Source organism: Carassius carassius, chromosome 27 (assembly GCF_963082965.1).
Source record: "Carassius carassius chromosome 27, fCarCar2.1, whole genome shotgun sequence".
In the NCBI taxonomy this organism is placed as follows: domain Eukaryota; kingdom Metazoa; phylum Chordata; class Actinopteri; order Cypriniformes; family Cyprinidae; genus Carassius; species Carassius carassius.
This window is the reverse complement of record NC_081781.1, coordinates 2,044,546-2,059,103: the sequence shown is the minus strand read 5'-3', so window position 1 is coordinate 2,059,103 and position 14,558 is coordinate 2,044,546. Positions and strand designations below refer to the sequence as shown.

Sequence of the window (14,558 nt, the reverse complement as noted above, 5' to 3'; positions counted from 1 at the left end):
GTTCCCGGTTTGTGTCCGTTCTCGGACTGTTCTGTGTATTTTCACTGTAGAAAAGGTTGTTCCGAGTCGAAACTACGATACAGAAAACTACATCAGTATATCATCATAAACGCAGCCGTTTTTGTCTTACGTGAACAGATTCATAAACAGATGAGAAAGAAAACACATGTGCAGTATTTTTGATTAAAGAGACATCAGCCTGATAAACACGCTGCCTGTCATTAATGTTAATCAAAGAACAAAAGTAAATCATTCACTGATCTTGACTGAATATATTTAATAACTTTACTTGATTAATCTTTATTCTATTTATAAAACAAAAACTATGCAGTGTTTTTAAACTTTTAATTAGTTTCTGTACCTGAAATTTTTTGTTGTTGTATGTATTTATTTATGATATTGCTAATTGATTTGTTTGTTCCTATCTTATTACTGACTGTTTACTTGTCTTTAACACTTTAATATTTGAAATTTATATTAATCTAGTTGTTTTTGCTATGGTATTTTTTTAATCACAGGCAAAATTCCTCTTGCAGTGTTTTGTAGGCTGCTGATTTTTGCTCATGTTATTCAGCTGCAACAGAATGCTTTGTAAAAATGTTTGACATCTAAATGTTTGACTTAATTTTTTTATATTGGATTTTTTTATCTTACTGGAATCGAAACTAGGAATCGATAAGCAGACAGAATCGGAATCTGAATCGATAAAATTCAAACGATACCCAACCCTAGTAAGAAATCTTATGAACATAGATAAAATAACTGCTGATAGTCAATCATATTTACAGTACAAACCTTGTCAGTGAACTATGAGGGCAAAAAAACAAAACCGAAACAAAATAATCGTTCATTAATCGTAATCGAGGTAAAATGTTCAATTAATCGAGGTTTTGATTTTAGGCCATAATCGTCCAGCCCTACTTTTCTCTCATTTCCACTGGCTGTCATACATGCAAGGAGTTCTGGTGGATGACGTAGGATGCATGCGTCTCACATGCGCCTGTGAGATATGCTAGTCTCGTGAGTTTATTTACAGGAGCAAAGGAAGCAAAGTTTCCTTACTTTAGCCAAAGAAAACCAGTCTCCTCTTGGCTTATATCAAAATCCTCTGACATTTTTCTTTACAAATCCTGGTTTTATGACCAAATTTTTGTTTTGCTGTCTCTCCTCTGCGCTTCCACAAGTATAAGTGCTTTATATTACATAAATGAGGACTGACGTGCCTCCAGGACAAAACCACTCTGAAACCTTAAGAAGTAGTTTAAACATCTGCATAATGCATCATGTCCACTTTCTGAGCAGTGTAAGGTGTACAGTCATCTTAATTAGGCCAGAACCGGCAATCGATAGTTCACAACAATGACATGGCCAAATAAGAGAGCAAGAGAAACAGATGGAAAGTTCTGCTCTACCTTCCTGGCATATGGCAAAAATATATATTAATGAAAGCATTTCAAACACCCTAGAGCTGATGTAGTTTGTCCGAAAGAATATGGCTAACAAACTTTCAGCTTCACTCTGTGGGAACATCTAACCCAGAAGTCTGTGCCCAGGAAATATGGCATGATATATTAGCTTCTTCCGAGCACCAAAACAGAGCAAATCAGACTCACACTTAAGTGAAGAAATAGGGCACATCAGGTTCAAACAGATAACATCAGAAACTAATAATTTAATTCAGATCAGACTGAAGTAAACTATTTCAGACTTAACTCATTCAAATGAAACAGGAGGAAGAAACTGGACAGACAAGTGGCTGCTTTGTTCACAATTAGAGCAAGTAAGTTTCTCAGATGCAGTTTTTTTCAACACAGAAACAGCTCTGTCAAGCAGAACTCAAAATAGATCTGTGAAATTAGTCATGAGACTCTAAAAAATGCCCATTTATTAGCAATATTTCCCAACATCAGTGTGTTTGTGATGAGGGAAACCTGGCTCTATTCAGATAACTATCCGAATTCACTGCAATAAAACAAACCAACAAATTCCCACATGGCATTTGCCATATTCAGCACCAGATCAAAATAAGTCAAATCCCAGCAGCGTTATCCATCCAGAGCAACAGGCCCTTTCCCAGCCTTATGCCGGATCACAGATTTAACACCAGTAAAATCTTAAGACCCTAGTAACAGCTGCCAGACCTCAGCATATCCACACCGCTGGACAGTGACTGATAACGGGAGAAGAGCCAGCGTGATTGTTACTTCACTGGCCGGGAATTAATGCATTATGCTCAAAATCAGAAAGCAGACTACAGTACCAACAATGACCCAGGACAACAGAAAAGCCACGTTTATTTCCATGAAGTTTAGACTAGAAAAGGCTTCTGCTGGTTTCTAAAAAAGGTCAAATTAAGACTTTTTTAAAGGGATAGTTTAAATAATGCATAATAATGCTTCCTCCAGTGAAAAAGTTAATTCCCTGTTGTCCTGTCACACCAAAATCCACCAACATGTTTAGATCTGTTTTGGTTTGTAAACTACAAAACTATGGATAGAGGACTTGTATTTTAGCCAAACGCAAAAGTTTAAAGACATATTGATGGATTTATTCAATCATTCTGATGGCAACCATTCACTGAAGAAGATCCATTGATGAACAAGTCTGATGAAGATCAAATCTGATGAAGAAATAATCTTGGATAGCCTGAAGGTGAAGAAAATTTCTGTAAATGTTCATTTTTGAGTGAACTATTCCTTTAACACTGTCTAGAAGCAGAAAATCTGCACACGTTTTATTAGCAACACATCAGAATTTGAACAATAGCTCTCCATTACTTTAACACATTTTCCCAAAAAACTGCTCCCAACTACTAGAATATGGAAATTATTTTGACTGTGCCTTCTGATTACATTACAAAAAAAAAAAATTTGATAGTTTTTTCAAAGTCACAATGCATTTACTTAAAACACACACACACACAATTACCTAACACAAGATGGCTTTCTAATGAAGGCTTTTTTTTTTAAACCCAAGACAAATATCTGCTAATGGTCTCAGAAAAATTTAGATATTGAGAAAGATATCGCATACAGTGCCATGAATTTATTAATGTAAGACTTTCTACTCCAACCTTTTAAAGGCATTCATTTAAGACTTTTAAGATTAGCAGCTTCTTTAGTATACAAATAAATGCAAAACTAAAGACTCCACATATCTTAAACACATGACACCTAAAATGAAAGCTGTTAGACTATAAAAATGGTTTGGTGATTTAGTATTTGTTTTAGTCACGCCTGAACTGGCACTGCATCGCACAGATGGTCACCCATTATCAGGGCAGAGAGTCAAAATATCTTTATTTTCCTTCACAAATAAAATGTGCAATGAGTTATAATCTTCACAGATGGGTTAGAAGGAAAACAACTCATTTAGCACCCTAAATAATCACTGACCACCTCAACACAACTCATCATCGACTGACACATCTGCTCCTCCAAATTCATCACACGGATGACCGGCTGAACCGACTCTGAATACCAGATGCAGATCTACAGATCGGATCTAATCAATATTATCATGGGGATCTGATAAAATGATCATTCATGGATAATTATAACGTATTATATTCAGAATATGTGAATAGACACACATTATCACACTCATGTTCTGGTCTGGTTTATGTTCTGATCTCAGAGTCAAGTTCTGATTAAGAACAATTCTCATATTCTGAGTCAAGATCACAAAATTGATATCAACAAAATCAATGTCAGACATTCTAAATGATAAGAAAAAACGGATCTCACATTGGATATCGTAATAGACCACATCACTGTCTAATACATCTGATATCAGTTGATGTTATAATTTTTGCTGATTGCTGACTGTATTAGATGTTAGAAATGAATTACTAAATTAAATAGCAGTTTTAATACTGATACTGCTGATCAAATGAAATGGTGCATATTATTAAGCAGATCAAACAATTAATGACCAGTCTAGAATTTAGAAAGCTCTGGATATTGATAATCAGATGAAATGTTTCATATTTATAAATCAGATAAGTTTCTGTCTGATACTATTGTACTGATCAGATGTTATAGATTAATGACCAGATTAGAGTGACCAGTATTGTTGATCAGAACCGATAGCAGAAAAGTGTCTGATATTAATAAGTTAATCAGGTATAACAAATCAGAGCGATTCTTATAGATCAGAAATAATACATTCATAACAAGAGGGTGATGAATATTATCTATAAGTGCAGATGTCATAAAGTAATCTCAAGATTAAAATCTGTCTGATATTGGTGAGCAGATTAAATAATACTAATATTTAAATCCAGTGTGTGTCTGATATTATTTGTTTAGGTGAGTCTGTCTGATTTGTTCAGCGCGTCGTTTAAATGACCAACTGACACTGATTCACTTTAGACACATAACGTTAGAGATCTAAAAAAACATATTCCAGCTAAGGAACGATATTATTATTATTCTTAGGGCATTATGATGACTAAAATCATATCAAAAACGAGTGTTATTTACGATGAAATCACTAGTGTTTTTTTCTGCATCTGTCCGTTTGATGTTAGCCGCTGCTAACCGACCCGCTAACGAACGACACAACCGTTATTTTACTGTAACGTTACCTCAGAATAAATCCATCAATCAGAACGGGCGTCGGTGCTCGTAAACTTCAGTTCTTCAGCGTGTTCATGGTGTCGGTAACCGACAAAAATGTCTCGGTAAACGGCTACTGAAAACACTCCGTCTCTGAGGTGCAGCAAAACGCGTAGCGCTCCAGCAGACAGCAGCGGCTTTGTGCGCATGCGCGATAGCAGCCTGAGAGCTCTAGCGGCGTTGCGTGCGCGTGCTGCCATCTAGCGTTCAGAGCGGAGAGCGCGAGAGTACGTTTGCAAATTCGGTTTTCGGTAATATATCAGCATAAAAATAATAATTTACTGATTACCGTCTATTTGTGTGTTTGATATATCACACAAGGGCGGATCATAGTTTGAGGAAATTGTTATACATGCATTTGCAACTCCAAACCTGTAGATGGCAGCGTGAGCGCTGTTTGTCTGTATTGATTCCAGCAGAAGGAAAGCGCTCACGTGTCGGTGTCTTCTTGCTTTTAACATCTGAACCATGGAAAGAAAACACATGTCCGCGTTATCTATTTATCAGTCATTATCAGGAGGGGCAAAACCACAAGTGCAGGTAAAAATGTTGGATATGTGGGATTGCATGATAAAAAAAAAACTTTTTGCGAAGGAAAGTAACCATAATTTCAGTGCGTAGATCAAGCTCATCGCTATAATAAATATATACGTTGAAATCAGTTTACACTTTTATACAGTGTACTAAACTTCTCTGTTCTCTCGCTAACAAAACAGCATTCTTTAACTACTATTGAAATAATATTGCAATAATATTGCATGTAAATATAATAATCATTAAAAACACTAGTATACACTATCACTCAAACAATTGTTACTCAATATTAGCAGGGGTTTTCAAACCAGGGAGTGTGAAAAATGTTAGTCAAACAGTGTAAATAAAGTAAAAAAAAAAATAAGATTAAACTTACTAAATAATTTATCAAAATAAATAAGCAACTGATTTAAAGATTGGTTGTAATAAATCTATAAGTTCATCTATGTTAGGTAAAAAAAAATACAGTAATTAACGTATTAAAAATAAATCTATTTTTTAATAAATACACATAAAAAACTATTTGGAATGTATTTATTTTTTAACATTTGTACAGTGAAACATTACTAAATACTATTTATAATATTATATTTTTTACTATTTATAATATTAGTCTTTATTCGTGAAAATGTATTGGGCCCTCATACCAGGATGGATTGTTAAAAATACCATGGTATTATTATTTCTGTAAGAGCTGTAAAAGTACGGTAATTGCATGACTTTTGCCTCGCAGGCTAAGTCTCCGCCAGCGAAGAAAATCAAAAGGAAGGAGAATGGCATCCAACCAAAGAAGAAACCCAATAAAAAGAACAGAAGGAGACCTCTGAAGTCCAGCATGAGATTCAGCAGCAGTGAAAAGGAGAAGGCTGAGGCTGTAAGTGTCTGACCGTATGCTGCCAGATACTGCAGCATCAGTGGAGATTTGAAGCTTGTGATCTTCTGTTTTTCCAGGAGAAGGACTGTGAGACGCATGACGGTGGAGGATTTGAGAGTCCAGCTCTTGATGTGCTCCTGACGGATCTGACGAAGGTCAACAACAGCAGAGAAAGAGCCAACAGACTGTTCCAGTGGCTCATTCACCCCGTCCCAGACAAGAGCTTCTTCAGGTGTGAGAGCACAAACACACATTTATAGTGGAATTTAATTGGTTTCTCAATTGATGAGCTTTGTAACATCGACACAACAATGTTTGTGAACTGAATTTTATGGACTCTTGTTTCTGCCAAGGTAATAAATTGAAAAGGTAGTTGCATCTCTTTATTTCATGACTTTTTTCTTGCAATTATGATAAAAAAAAATACAAATCAGAACTGCAGGATGCAAACTCAGAGTTCTGAGGAAAATGTATAAATTGCTAGTTTGTATCTGACTTTTCTTCTCGGATATAAACTGGGAATTCTGAGAAGAAAAGTCTGAACTGTACTGTGAGATAAAAACTCACGATTGTGAGAACAAGAAAGAATTTTGAGTTCATATCATTCATATCTAGTTGAAATTCAGACTTTTCTTTTCTTGATTTCACGTTTATATCTCGCATCTCTGAGGAGAAAGAAAGACAGAAAAGTCTCATTTGTGATATGAGTCACAATATCCCATTTAATTTAGTTGTTCTGTGGTGGAAAGGAGCATCCATAGAATTAAATCAACATTGAACTATTGAATGATTTAAATAATATATAATATGTGACCCTGGAGTCATAAGGGTCAGTTTTTTAAATTGAGATTTATACATCATCTGTATGCTGAATAAATAAGCTTTCCATTTGTTAGGATTGGACAATATTTGGCTATTTGATTTGATATTACAACTATTTGAAAATCTGGAATCTGAGGGTGCAAAAAAAATCAATATATGTAGAAATTCATCCTTAAAGTTGTCTAAATGAAGTTCTTAGCAATGCATATTACTAATCAAAAATTAAGTTTTGATATATTTACGGTAGGAAATTTACAAAGTATCTTCACGGATCATGATATTTACTTAATATCCTAATCATTTTTGGCATAAAAGAAAAATTGATCATTTTAAGCCATGCAATGTATTGTTGGACAATGCTACAAATATACTCCAGTGACTTAAGACTGCTTTTGTGCTCCAGGGTCACATATATTTATGTAATATTTCATCCACAAAGTGCACTAGAAGTCACTTGGATCAGAGATGATTTCCAGGTCTTGTTCTCTCCACATTACAGAGATAATTGGGAGAAGAAACCGATTCTGATCCAGCGACAGAATCCAGACTATTACAAAGGACTCTTTTCGACGGCTGAGTTTGACCACATCTTAAGAAATGTAAGCAGTGTTTTTCTTTAATTTAGAAGGAATGCATGTATCTAATGTTGCTGTCAGATATAATGATGTTCAGTGTTTTGTTCAGGATGATGTGCAGTATGGAGTGAACCTGGATGTGACGAGCTACACAAAAGGAAAAAGAGAGACACACAATCCTCCAGGAAGAGCGCTACCATACACTGTGTGGGCTTTTTATGAGGTACATTTTCACAACTGTTTGTTCTTTTTACATCGATAACAATCAGAAATGTGTCATATTAGAATGATTTCTGAAGGATCGTGTGGCCCTGAAGACTGATGCTGAAAATACAGCTTTGATCACAGAAATAAATTACATTTGACTATATATTCAAATGGAAATGGCTATTTTAAATTCTAATAATTTTTCACAATTTTACTGTATTTTTGATTAAATAAATGCAGCCTTGGTGAGCAGAAGAGACTTCATTTTAAAAGTCCACATCAGACTATGCGGTATAATAGAATAAATGTGATAATATGCATTCTTCAAATTGAAGGAACTGTCATATACTAACGTATTTGTTAAGCCTCAGGGTTTAATTGACTGTTAAAGTGTGAAGTTTGTTCACAGATTTTGTCTGTTATCTGTTATCAGAGCGGCTGTTCTCTCCGAATGCTCAATCCTCAAGCGTTTTCCTCCGCCGTGTGGCAAGTGCTCTCTATTCTTCAGGAGAAGTTTGGGAGTATGGCGGGCGCAAACGTGTATGTGCCAGTGACTCATTAGCACTCTATTATTACATGAATTTGATCAAATCTGTCAGCTTTTGTTTAACTGTAATATGTTTTTCAGCTATCTGACACCAGCTGGGACGCAGGGTTTCGCTCCTCACTCTGACGATATTGAGGCGTTCATTTTGCAGTTGGAGGGGAAAAAGCACTGGAGAGTATACAACCCTCGGTGTGTGATCAGTTACGCTTTAAAGGAGTAGTTCATCTAAAAATGAACATTTGTTATATTTTCTCACCCTCAGGCCATACAAGATGTAGAGTTTGTTCTTCAGCAGATTTGGAGAAATGATCCATTGCTCATCAATGGATGCTCTGCAGTGAATGGGTGCCGTCAGAATGAGAGTCCAAACAGCTGATAAAAACATCACAATAATCCACTTTATTCCAGTCCATCAGTTAACATCTTGTAAGGTGAAAAGTAACATGTTTTGTCTACAAACCATGGTTTCCGGCTAAAATATGAGTCCTCTATCCATAATATTCTTTTCTTCAGTGAAAGAGTCGTTTTATTAAGAAATATGCACCAATCAAGCACCGTTTACAAGCCAAAACTGATATCTTGGTGGATTTTGATGTGAGAAGACAGCATGTTTTGGTCAGAAGAGATGGTTTAAAGTTAAAATAACTTAACGATGGATTTGTTTCTTAAAACCATGCAGCTTTTGCTTTCACAACAAATTAACTGATGAACTGGAGTGTTGTGGATTACTTGTGATGTTTTTATCAGCTGTTTAGACTCTCATTCTGACGGCACCCATTCACTGCAGAGCATCCATTGGTGAGACACTGATGCAATGCTACATTTCTCCAAATCTGATGAAGAAACAAACTCATCTACATCTTGGATAGCCTGCAGGGTGAGGACATTTCCATAAAAATTTAATTTCTGAGTGAACTATTCCTTTAAACTTCAGCTGTCATTTGTCCATAAATAAACTCAAATCTTTACTTGCACCAAGTGAAGCGATGCAGTATTAACTTGTTGCACCTCTGCTGTCCTTCAGATCTAAAGATGAAGTGTTGCCACTAGTGTCTAGTCGTAAGTACAGACTTTACACACAAAGCAAGAGTTTTATTATTTAGATTATGAATCAATCTTTAAAAGGGGGTAAACACTCTTTCTGTTGCATTTCTCCTCAAGCTAATTTCAGTCAGGACGAGATCGGGCAGCCCATCATGGACGTGGTGCTGGAAGCTGGCGATCTGCTGTATTTTCCTCGTGGCTTCATTCATCAGGGCGACTGTCTGCCTGACGCTCACTCGATGCACATCACCGTCTCCTCCTTCCAGAGGAACAGCTGGGGAGATCTGCTCCTCAAAGTACGACCCTTCACTTCATCCAAAAGCATCCATGATGAATTTTGAAAATGCAGCGTGATTTACTTACTGTATTACATTTATTTATTTGCATTACAGAAATAATGCAGATTACTGTTTAAAATGTGAACCAGATATTTCCATGCTAGATTGTGACTTCAGTGGATGTATTTGATTTGCAGTTGATGCCAGCCGCTCTGGAGACTGCGATGGAGGAAGACGTTGAGTTCAGGAAGGGACTGCCGCTTGATTACCTTCAGTTCATGGGAGTCCAGAACTCTGAGAAGGTCCTTGTGTTTCTACTCTATTAATATACAAGCTCTGTTCTGTTTGTTCCTGACCTGTACTGACACAGAAACCACTTGTGCGTGTGAACAGGAAGACCTACGAAGAGACAAATTCATTGCACACGTCGAGGGCCTGATGAAGAAACTGGTCAGTTTTGCGCCAGTCGATGCTGCTGTGGATCAGAAAGCCAGAGACTTCCTGCACGATTGCCTTCCTCCGCTGCTGAGTGCTGGTGAGTCTCACAATAACACGCCACACACAGATCAAAGTCAGGTCAGGTGGGGTTTTTCACATTAAAATATCCTCTTTGAAAGGTCAGGTAATTGTAACATCTTGTAATTCTTTGTCAGTTTACATCTCAAAATTGACTTTTTATTTTGAATTAATTTTTTTCTTGTTTCTCGTTTATTTCTCGTAATTCTGACTTTCAAAATTTTCAGTTTACATCTCACAATTATGATTTTTTATTTCACTTTTTTCATTTCTCATTTATTTCTCGTATTTCTGACTTTTAGAATTTTCAGTTTACATCTCACAATTATTACTTTTTCAAAAAAAATTCTAATTATTTTTTCTCATTTATTTCTCCTAATTCTGACTCTGAATTTTTAGTTTAAATCTCGCAATTGACTTTTTTTCTCTAAATTTTTATTTGCAGTTATTTTATTATCTAAATTTTATCATGCAATTATTATTGTTTTCTTTGTAATTCTGTTTACATCTTGCAGTTCTGTAGTTGTTTCTTCTACAGTACTGTATATTAATCCAGTTACCATTGAAGCTCATAGAAGTCTGACCTGGCCTGTAAACTCACAATTCTGACTTTTTGTATCTCATAGCTTATATCAGAATTGTAAGAACTCAAACATTTTAAGGATAAAGTAAGGGATGTGATAATTACCTTCCATAGATTAAAGCTCAAACATTCATTCAATAAAATGTGTGTGTGTGTGTTTTGTAGAGGAGAAGGCCAGCAGTGTGTACGGGGCTCCTGCTCGATGGGGACACGGTGAGGCCCTTGATGTGACTGTTCGACTGAAGGGCCAAACCCAAATCAGACTCGTGCGGGCTGGAGCTGCAAGGTACCAATACACACTGTTTTCTATAACAATTATCAGACTTGTCAATCTTATATTGCATAAATATACTGAATTTGCACTCTAAATGGAATGTGATAAGAGAACTTCGGTGCCACAAAGTAATATAACTCGTTATGAAGATATACATCCGTTTGGTGGTATTTTAATTTAACAACATATGCTAGAATAAAAATAAAAATCTATTTGTCTTCATAGGTTGTGCGGTGATGGAGAAACAGTCTCTGTTTTCTACACTACTGAGAACTCCAGAGTCTATCATAAAGAAGAGCCCAAGAGCATTGAGATGAAAGCGGAGGTAAACACGTACTCTCGTCTGAAATGACTGCAGCTTTTACTTTAAGCATTAAGGGCTGATCGTGTTTTGTTTTTTACAGCACATTGATGCCATGGAGTTTCTGATTCATTCATATCCCAAGTTTGTTTCTGTGGCCAGTTTACCATGTGAGACAATGGAGGCTAAGGTACAGCATTTGTTTTATACTCAAGCCCTTAAGGACCTGTTTAAATTGCTTTTATGAATGAATGAATCTGATTTTGCAGATGTCTCTGGCTGAGCTGCTCTTTGAGAAGGGACTGATCCACACAGCTGAATAAAAACTGGAAAAAAGAAAGAAAATGAGTGTCATATGCTTATCTTTTCTGACTACATCTTTTTTTTTTTTTTGTCAAATTAAATTTGAAGTGTATTTGTAATTTTTAGGTTTCTTTGTCTTGTTACAGAGTTGTGTAAAGTTTGATTTTAGTGTGTGTGGGAGGAAATGCATATACAGAATTGCTGAGGTTAACCCATCCTTAAATTTTGGGAAGACAAACACTTCACAGACACAGGCCATGTTATGTGAAATTATTAAAACAGTTGATGCCGCAAAATCATATCAAATCAGGACAAATTTGATATTTAATAACAGTCCAGTTTGGACTGGACCATCACTTATTCTTAATGTGCTGTAAATAAAAACTACAAGGCATTACAGAATTAAATGCACAATTTATTGCACCAACATGCTCGTAATCAGAGATATGGCTGAACAGACAATATACACATTCTAGGCAGAGGGTCCAATAAATATCACTGCAGGAGTCTCACTTCCAGGTGTATTCCTCACCGGGCTTCAGTTCCCTGAAATCACAAGTTACAGATTCAGAAATCATTCATTTACAAAGACGCACTCTGGTATTAAGACCTCTTTATAAGATATTATTGTGCCAGTATTCGGTAATGCGATATATCACGGTAATGAATATGCACGATACTGTTATCATGGGCACTTCTGTATACCATGAATAATTATATATTACAAATTATTCAGAATTTGGAATGCATTTCAAGAATAATTTCCCTATCAACTGGTCAAAATGCACAACACTGCTGTATGCTGCCTAAAAGATGCATGCTCTGATGTAAACAAGCATCCATGAGAAGCACATGAGGAACACGTGAGAGACGCGCTGAATGAAAGCACATTCACTCTTTGACAGCAGATGGCGCTAAACTGCAGAAAATGCAGCCCCTACCCTGGAAACCCCATAAATAAATAAATGTGTTGTGCATCACAGCGCCAAATACTTAAATATTTAGACTTAATAGGCTATTTTTTTAAACTTTTTTTTTTTCTTCGTTTTAATCTGGACTACAACATGCCCTAGATATTGTTTGAAAGCGTTTTGATTCTTTATTGTTCATTCACACTTTACACTGGGGTTTCAATAATCAACATTAGTTAATTAATTAGTTAACATTCTGCCAATGAAAAATTATTCTTAACATTCATTAATCTTAGGTATTCCAATATTTAATAACACAATGTTAAAATCGAAAGTTGCAGCCGTGTTATTTAATGAGCTACCATGAAATAAGATGTGTATTTTTTAATGAAGATTAATAACTTCTATAGCTATTGTGAATGTTAATGGTTAACTAATGAGGTCTTATTGTAAAGTGATACCGATTGGATTTTATAATTATTTTGCACTTTAATCTGTGTTAAACATAAAAACAAATATATTTTTCCATATTGATTTATTGTATTTAAATGTTCAGTTACTTTTGCTATTAGGAAAAAATTATTATTTAATTACATTATTACAGGTTAAAAGTTATTTAACCTGTTATACTGTATTATGACCACTTTCTATAAACTAAATTCCGTGATAAAAGCATGAGCCATTAATCACAACATAAAAATTTGATATTGGCATATCCCTAGATATTAAATATAGACCTGCTATATAAAGCACTCTTGTTCCTGAATGCTGTGAGTTTCTGGTCATTCCATCGGTCCAGATAAACCCCGATGACGAAACCCAGAGGGACCAGGATATTGACCCAGTGCTCACGAATCGCTGCTGTGAAGTTCACCATAATGCCTGTGATTCAAAGAAAAGGGACATAAGTTAACAACGGCTTCTTTTTATGTTTGATCATACCATACGAATAAATGAATTGTGTTCAAACGTTTGACTCGTATTCTATACATGTCTCAGTATATATATGTGTAGTGTATGAATGTGTGAGTCAAAGAAATGATCAAAACTAATGAAATACAGCAATTCTGCAGCATTCATTGATCTGTCTGCAAATATATATGTCTATAAAAAATTAGTCTATCCTTATAAATATCTACTGACCTAACATCGAAACAGAAATGCCATGATGAAAGCAAACATAAATGTTTGTGTTGGTGTGAAGGTGACTGCTCTGGGCCTGTGTCCACACTATATGCTAGCTAGCGTCCTCACATAAACACATTTTAATTTTATTACTTCCACAGAAAACTCGTATAAACACTTAATCAAGTTTAATAGACCTAAAATACGTTCGTTAATTTAATATTTGTGAATTTAAAGTCATTTACCTTCCGGTAGTTTCCTCTGTGTGCTATTAGCACAGTAGCATTAGCTGGAAGAGCTAGAGGGCTTTGGACTGTACCAACTATCAACGAGACCGTTTGAAGGGAGTTGTATGTAGTCAATTTAACGCCGTATATATACGCAAAATATTTACGTTTTGCAAACGAAAATTAAAGTATTGAGGAAAATACATTTTCTTTTTGCAAACAAAAATTAATAATTGCAAAACATAAATGAAACAGCGCGAAAGCAATGATTTTGCAATAAATATTTCCCATAGTCATATCTATTAATTTATTTGCAACGCTGCTTTTATTTTGCGTGTCAGTCTAGTTTGAGCTTGCGAAACTAGCGTTTTCTCAAGTTAAAGAAGTTGTTAACATGAACATCTGCTGTTTATTTCTCTCTATGTGCACACTTTTATAGCATTAAAATGTGTATTGTTTCATTTGGTTAACTGTAAGTGTTTGTTTAAAATCTCTTAACTTGTGGAGGACGCCAGCACACAGAAGCGTTCTTTGTTTACATTAGTTCAGAGTTAGGCTACTGCTAGTTTTAATGTAAAATAATGCAATTCACTTCATAAACTATAACTTACATCATTAAAGAGGTCTACGACTCATTTCATATCGATCGCGAATTCGTTTTTCATTTACATAACTACTGGCATAAATTAATAATAATAAATTTAAATAATAAACTCGACTCTTTTTGGTTTAGTTTTGCCGTGGCCACGAGATATTAATTCTTGGGAACGTGATAATGTCATGGCCACGAGTTTAATGAATAAACACACCAGGGTGAC

At 35.4% G+C, this 14,558-nt stretch overlaps 3 protein-coding genes across 3 annotated transcripts in view; 1 reads left to right on the top strand and 2 right to left on the bottom strand.

Annotated features, from left to right (window-relative positions):
• extl3 (exostosin-like glycosyltransferase 3) overlaps window positions 1-4,766 on the bottom strand; it is a 30,025-nt gene extending 25,259 nt beyond the window's left edge. Inside the window, exon 1 of the mRNA XM_059512072.1 lies at window positions 4,589-4,766. The gene's annotated coding sequence lies outside the window, so the exon portion shown is untranslated. The remainder of the gene's footprint in view (window positions 1-4,588) is intronic.
• A 233-nt stretch (window positions 4,767-4,999) lies between these two features.
• riox1 (ribosomal oxygenase 1) lies at window positions 5,000-11,519 on the top strand. Its single transcript, XM_059512073.1, has 15 exons — window positions 5,000-5,159; window positions 5,887-6,027; window positions 6,105-6,259; window positions 7,349-7,448; window positions 7,534-7,647; window positions 8,065-8,171; window positions 8,260-8,367; window positions 9,203-9,237; window positions 9,340-9,518; window positions 9,698-9,802; window positions 9,894-10,035; window positions 10,765-10,885; window positions 11,099-11,198; window positions 11,278-11,364; window positions 11,444-11,519. Exons 1-15 carry the CDS (start codon window positions 5,088-5,090, stop codon window positions 11,495-11,497), a joined length of 1,620 nt encoding a protein of 539 aa, XP_059368056.1. The 5' UTR covers window positions 5,000-5,087; the 3' UTR covers window positions 11,498-11,519.
• A 352-nt stretch (window positions 11,520-11,871) lies between these two features.
• LOC132107188 (NADH dehydrogenase [ubiquinone] 1 beta subcomplex subunit 1-like) lies at window positions 11,872-13,864 on the bottom strand. The gene is made up of 3 exons (XM_059513430.1): window positions 13,759-13,864; window positions 13,126-13,270; window positions 11,872-12,023 (listed from the first exon to the last, which is right to left on the bottom strand). The coding sequence occupies exons 2-3, from the start codon at window positions 13,263-13,265 to the stop codon at window positions 11,987-11,989; spliced, it is 177 nt and encodes a 58-aa protein (XP_059369413.1). The 5' UTR covers window positions 13,266-13,270; window positions 13,759-13,864; the 3' UTR covers window positions 11,872-11,986.
• Window positions 13,865-14,558: the final 694 nt, after the last annotated feature.

Bases quoted from the DNA above. Each gene is read 5' to 3' on its own strand.
- LOC132107188 (XM_059513430.1), bottom strand. From the start codon at position 13,265: ATGGTGAACTTCACAGCAGCGATTCGTGAGCACTGGGTCAATATCCTG. The intron at 12,024-13,125 runs GTCTATATTTAA...TTGTGATTTCAG, and splicing joins AAGAGTGCTTTATATAGCAG to GGAACTGAAGCCCGGTGAGG.
- riox1 (XM_059512073.1), top strand. From the start codon at position 5,088: ATGGAAAGAAAACACATGTCCGCGTTATCTATTTATCAGTCATTATCA. The intron at 8,172-8,259 runs GTATGTGCCAGT...TATGTTTTTCAG, and splicing joins AGTATGGCGGGCGCAAACGT to CTATCTGACACCAGCTGGGA. The intron at 9,519-9,697 runs GTACGACCCTTC...TTTGATTTGCAG, and splicing joins GGGGAGATCTGCTCCTCAAA to TTGATGCCAGCCGCTCTGGA.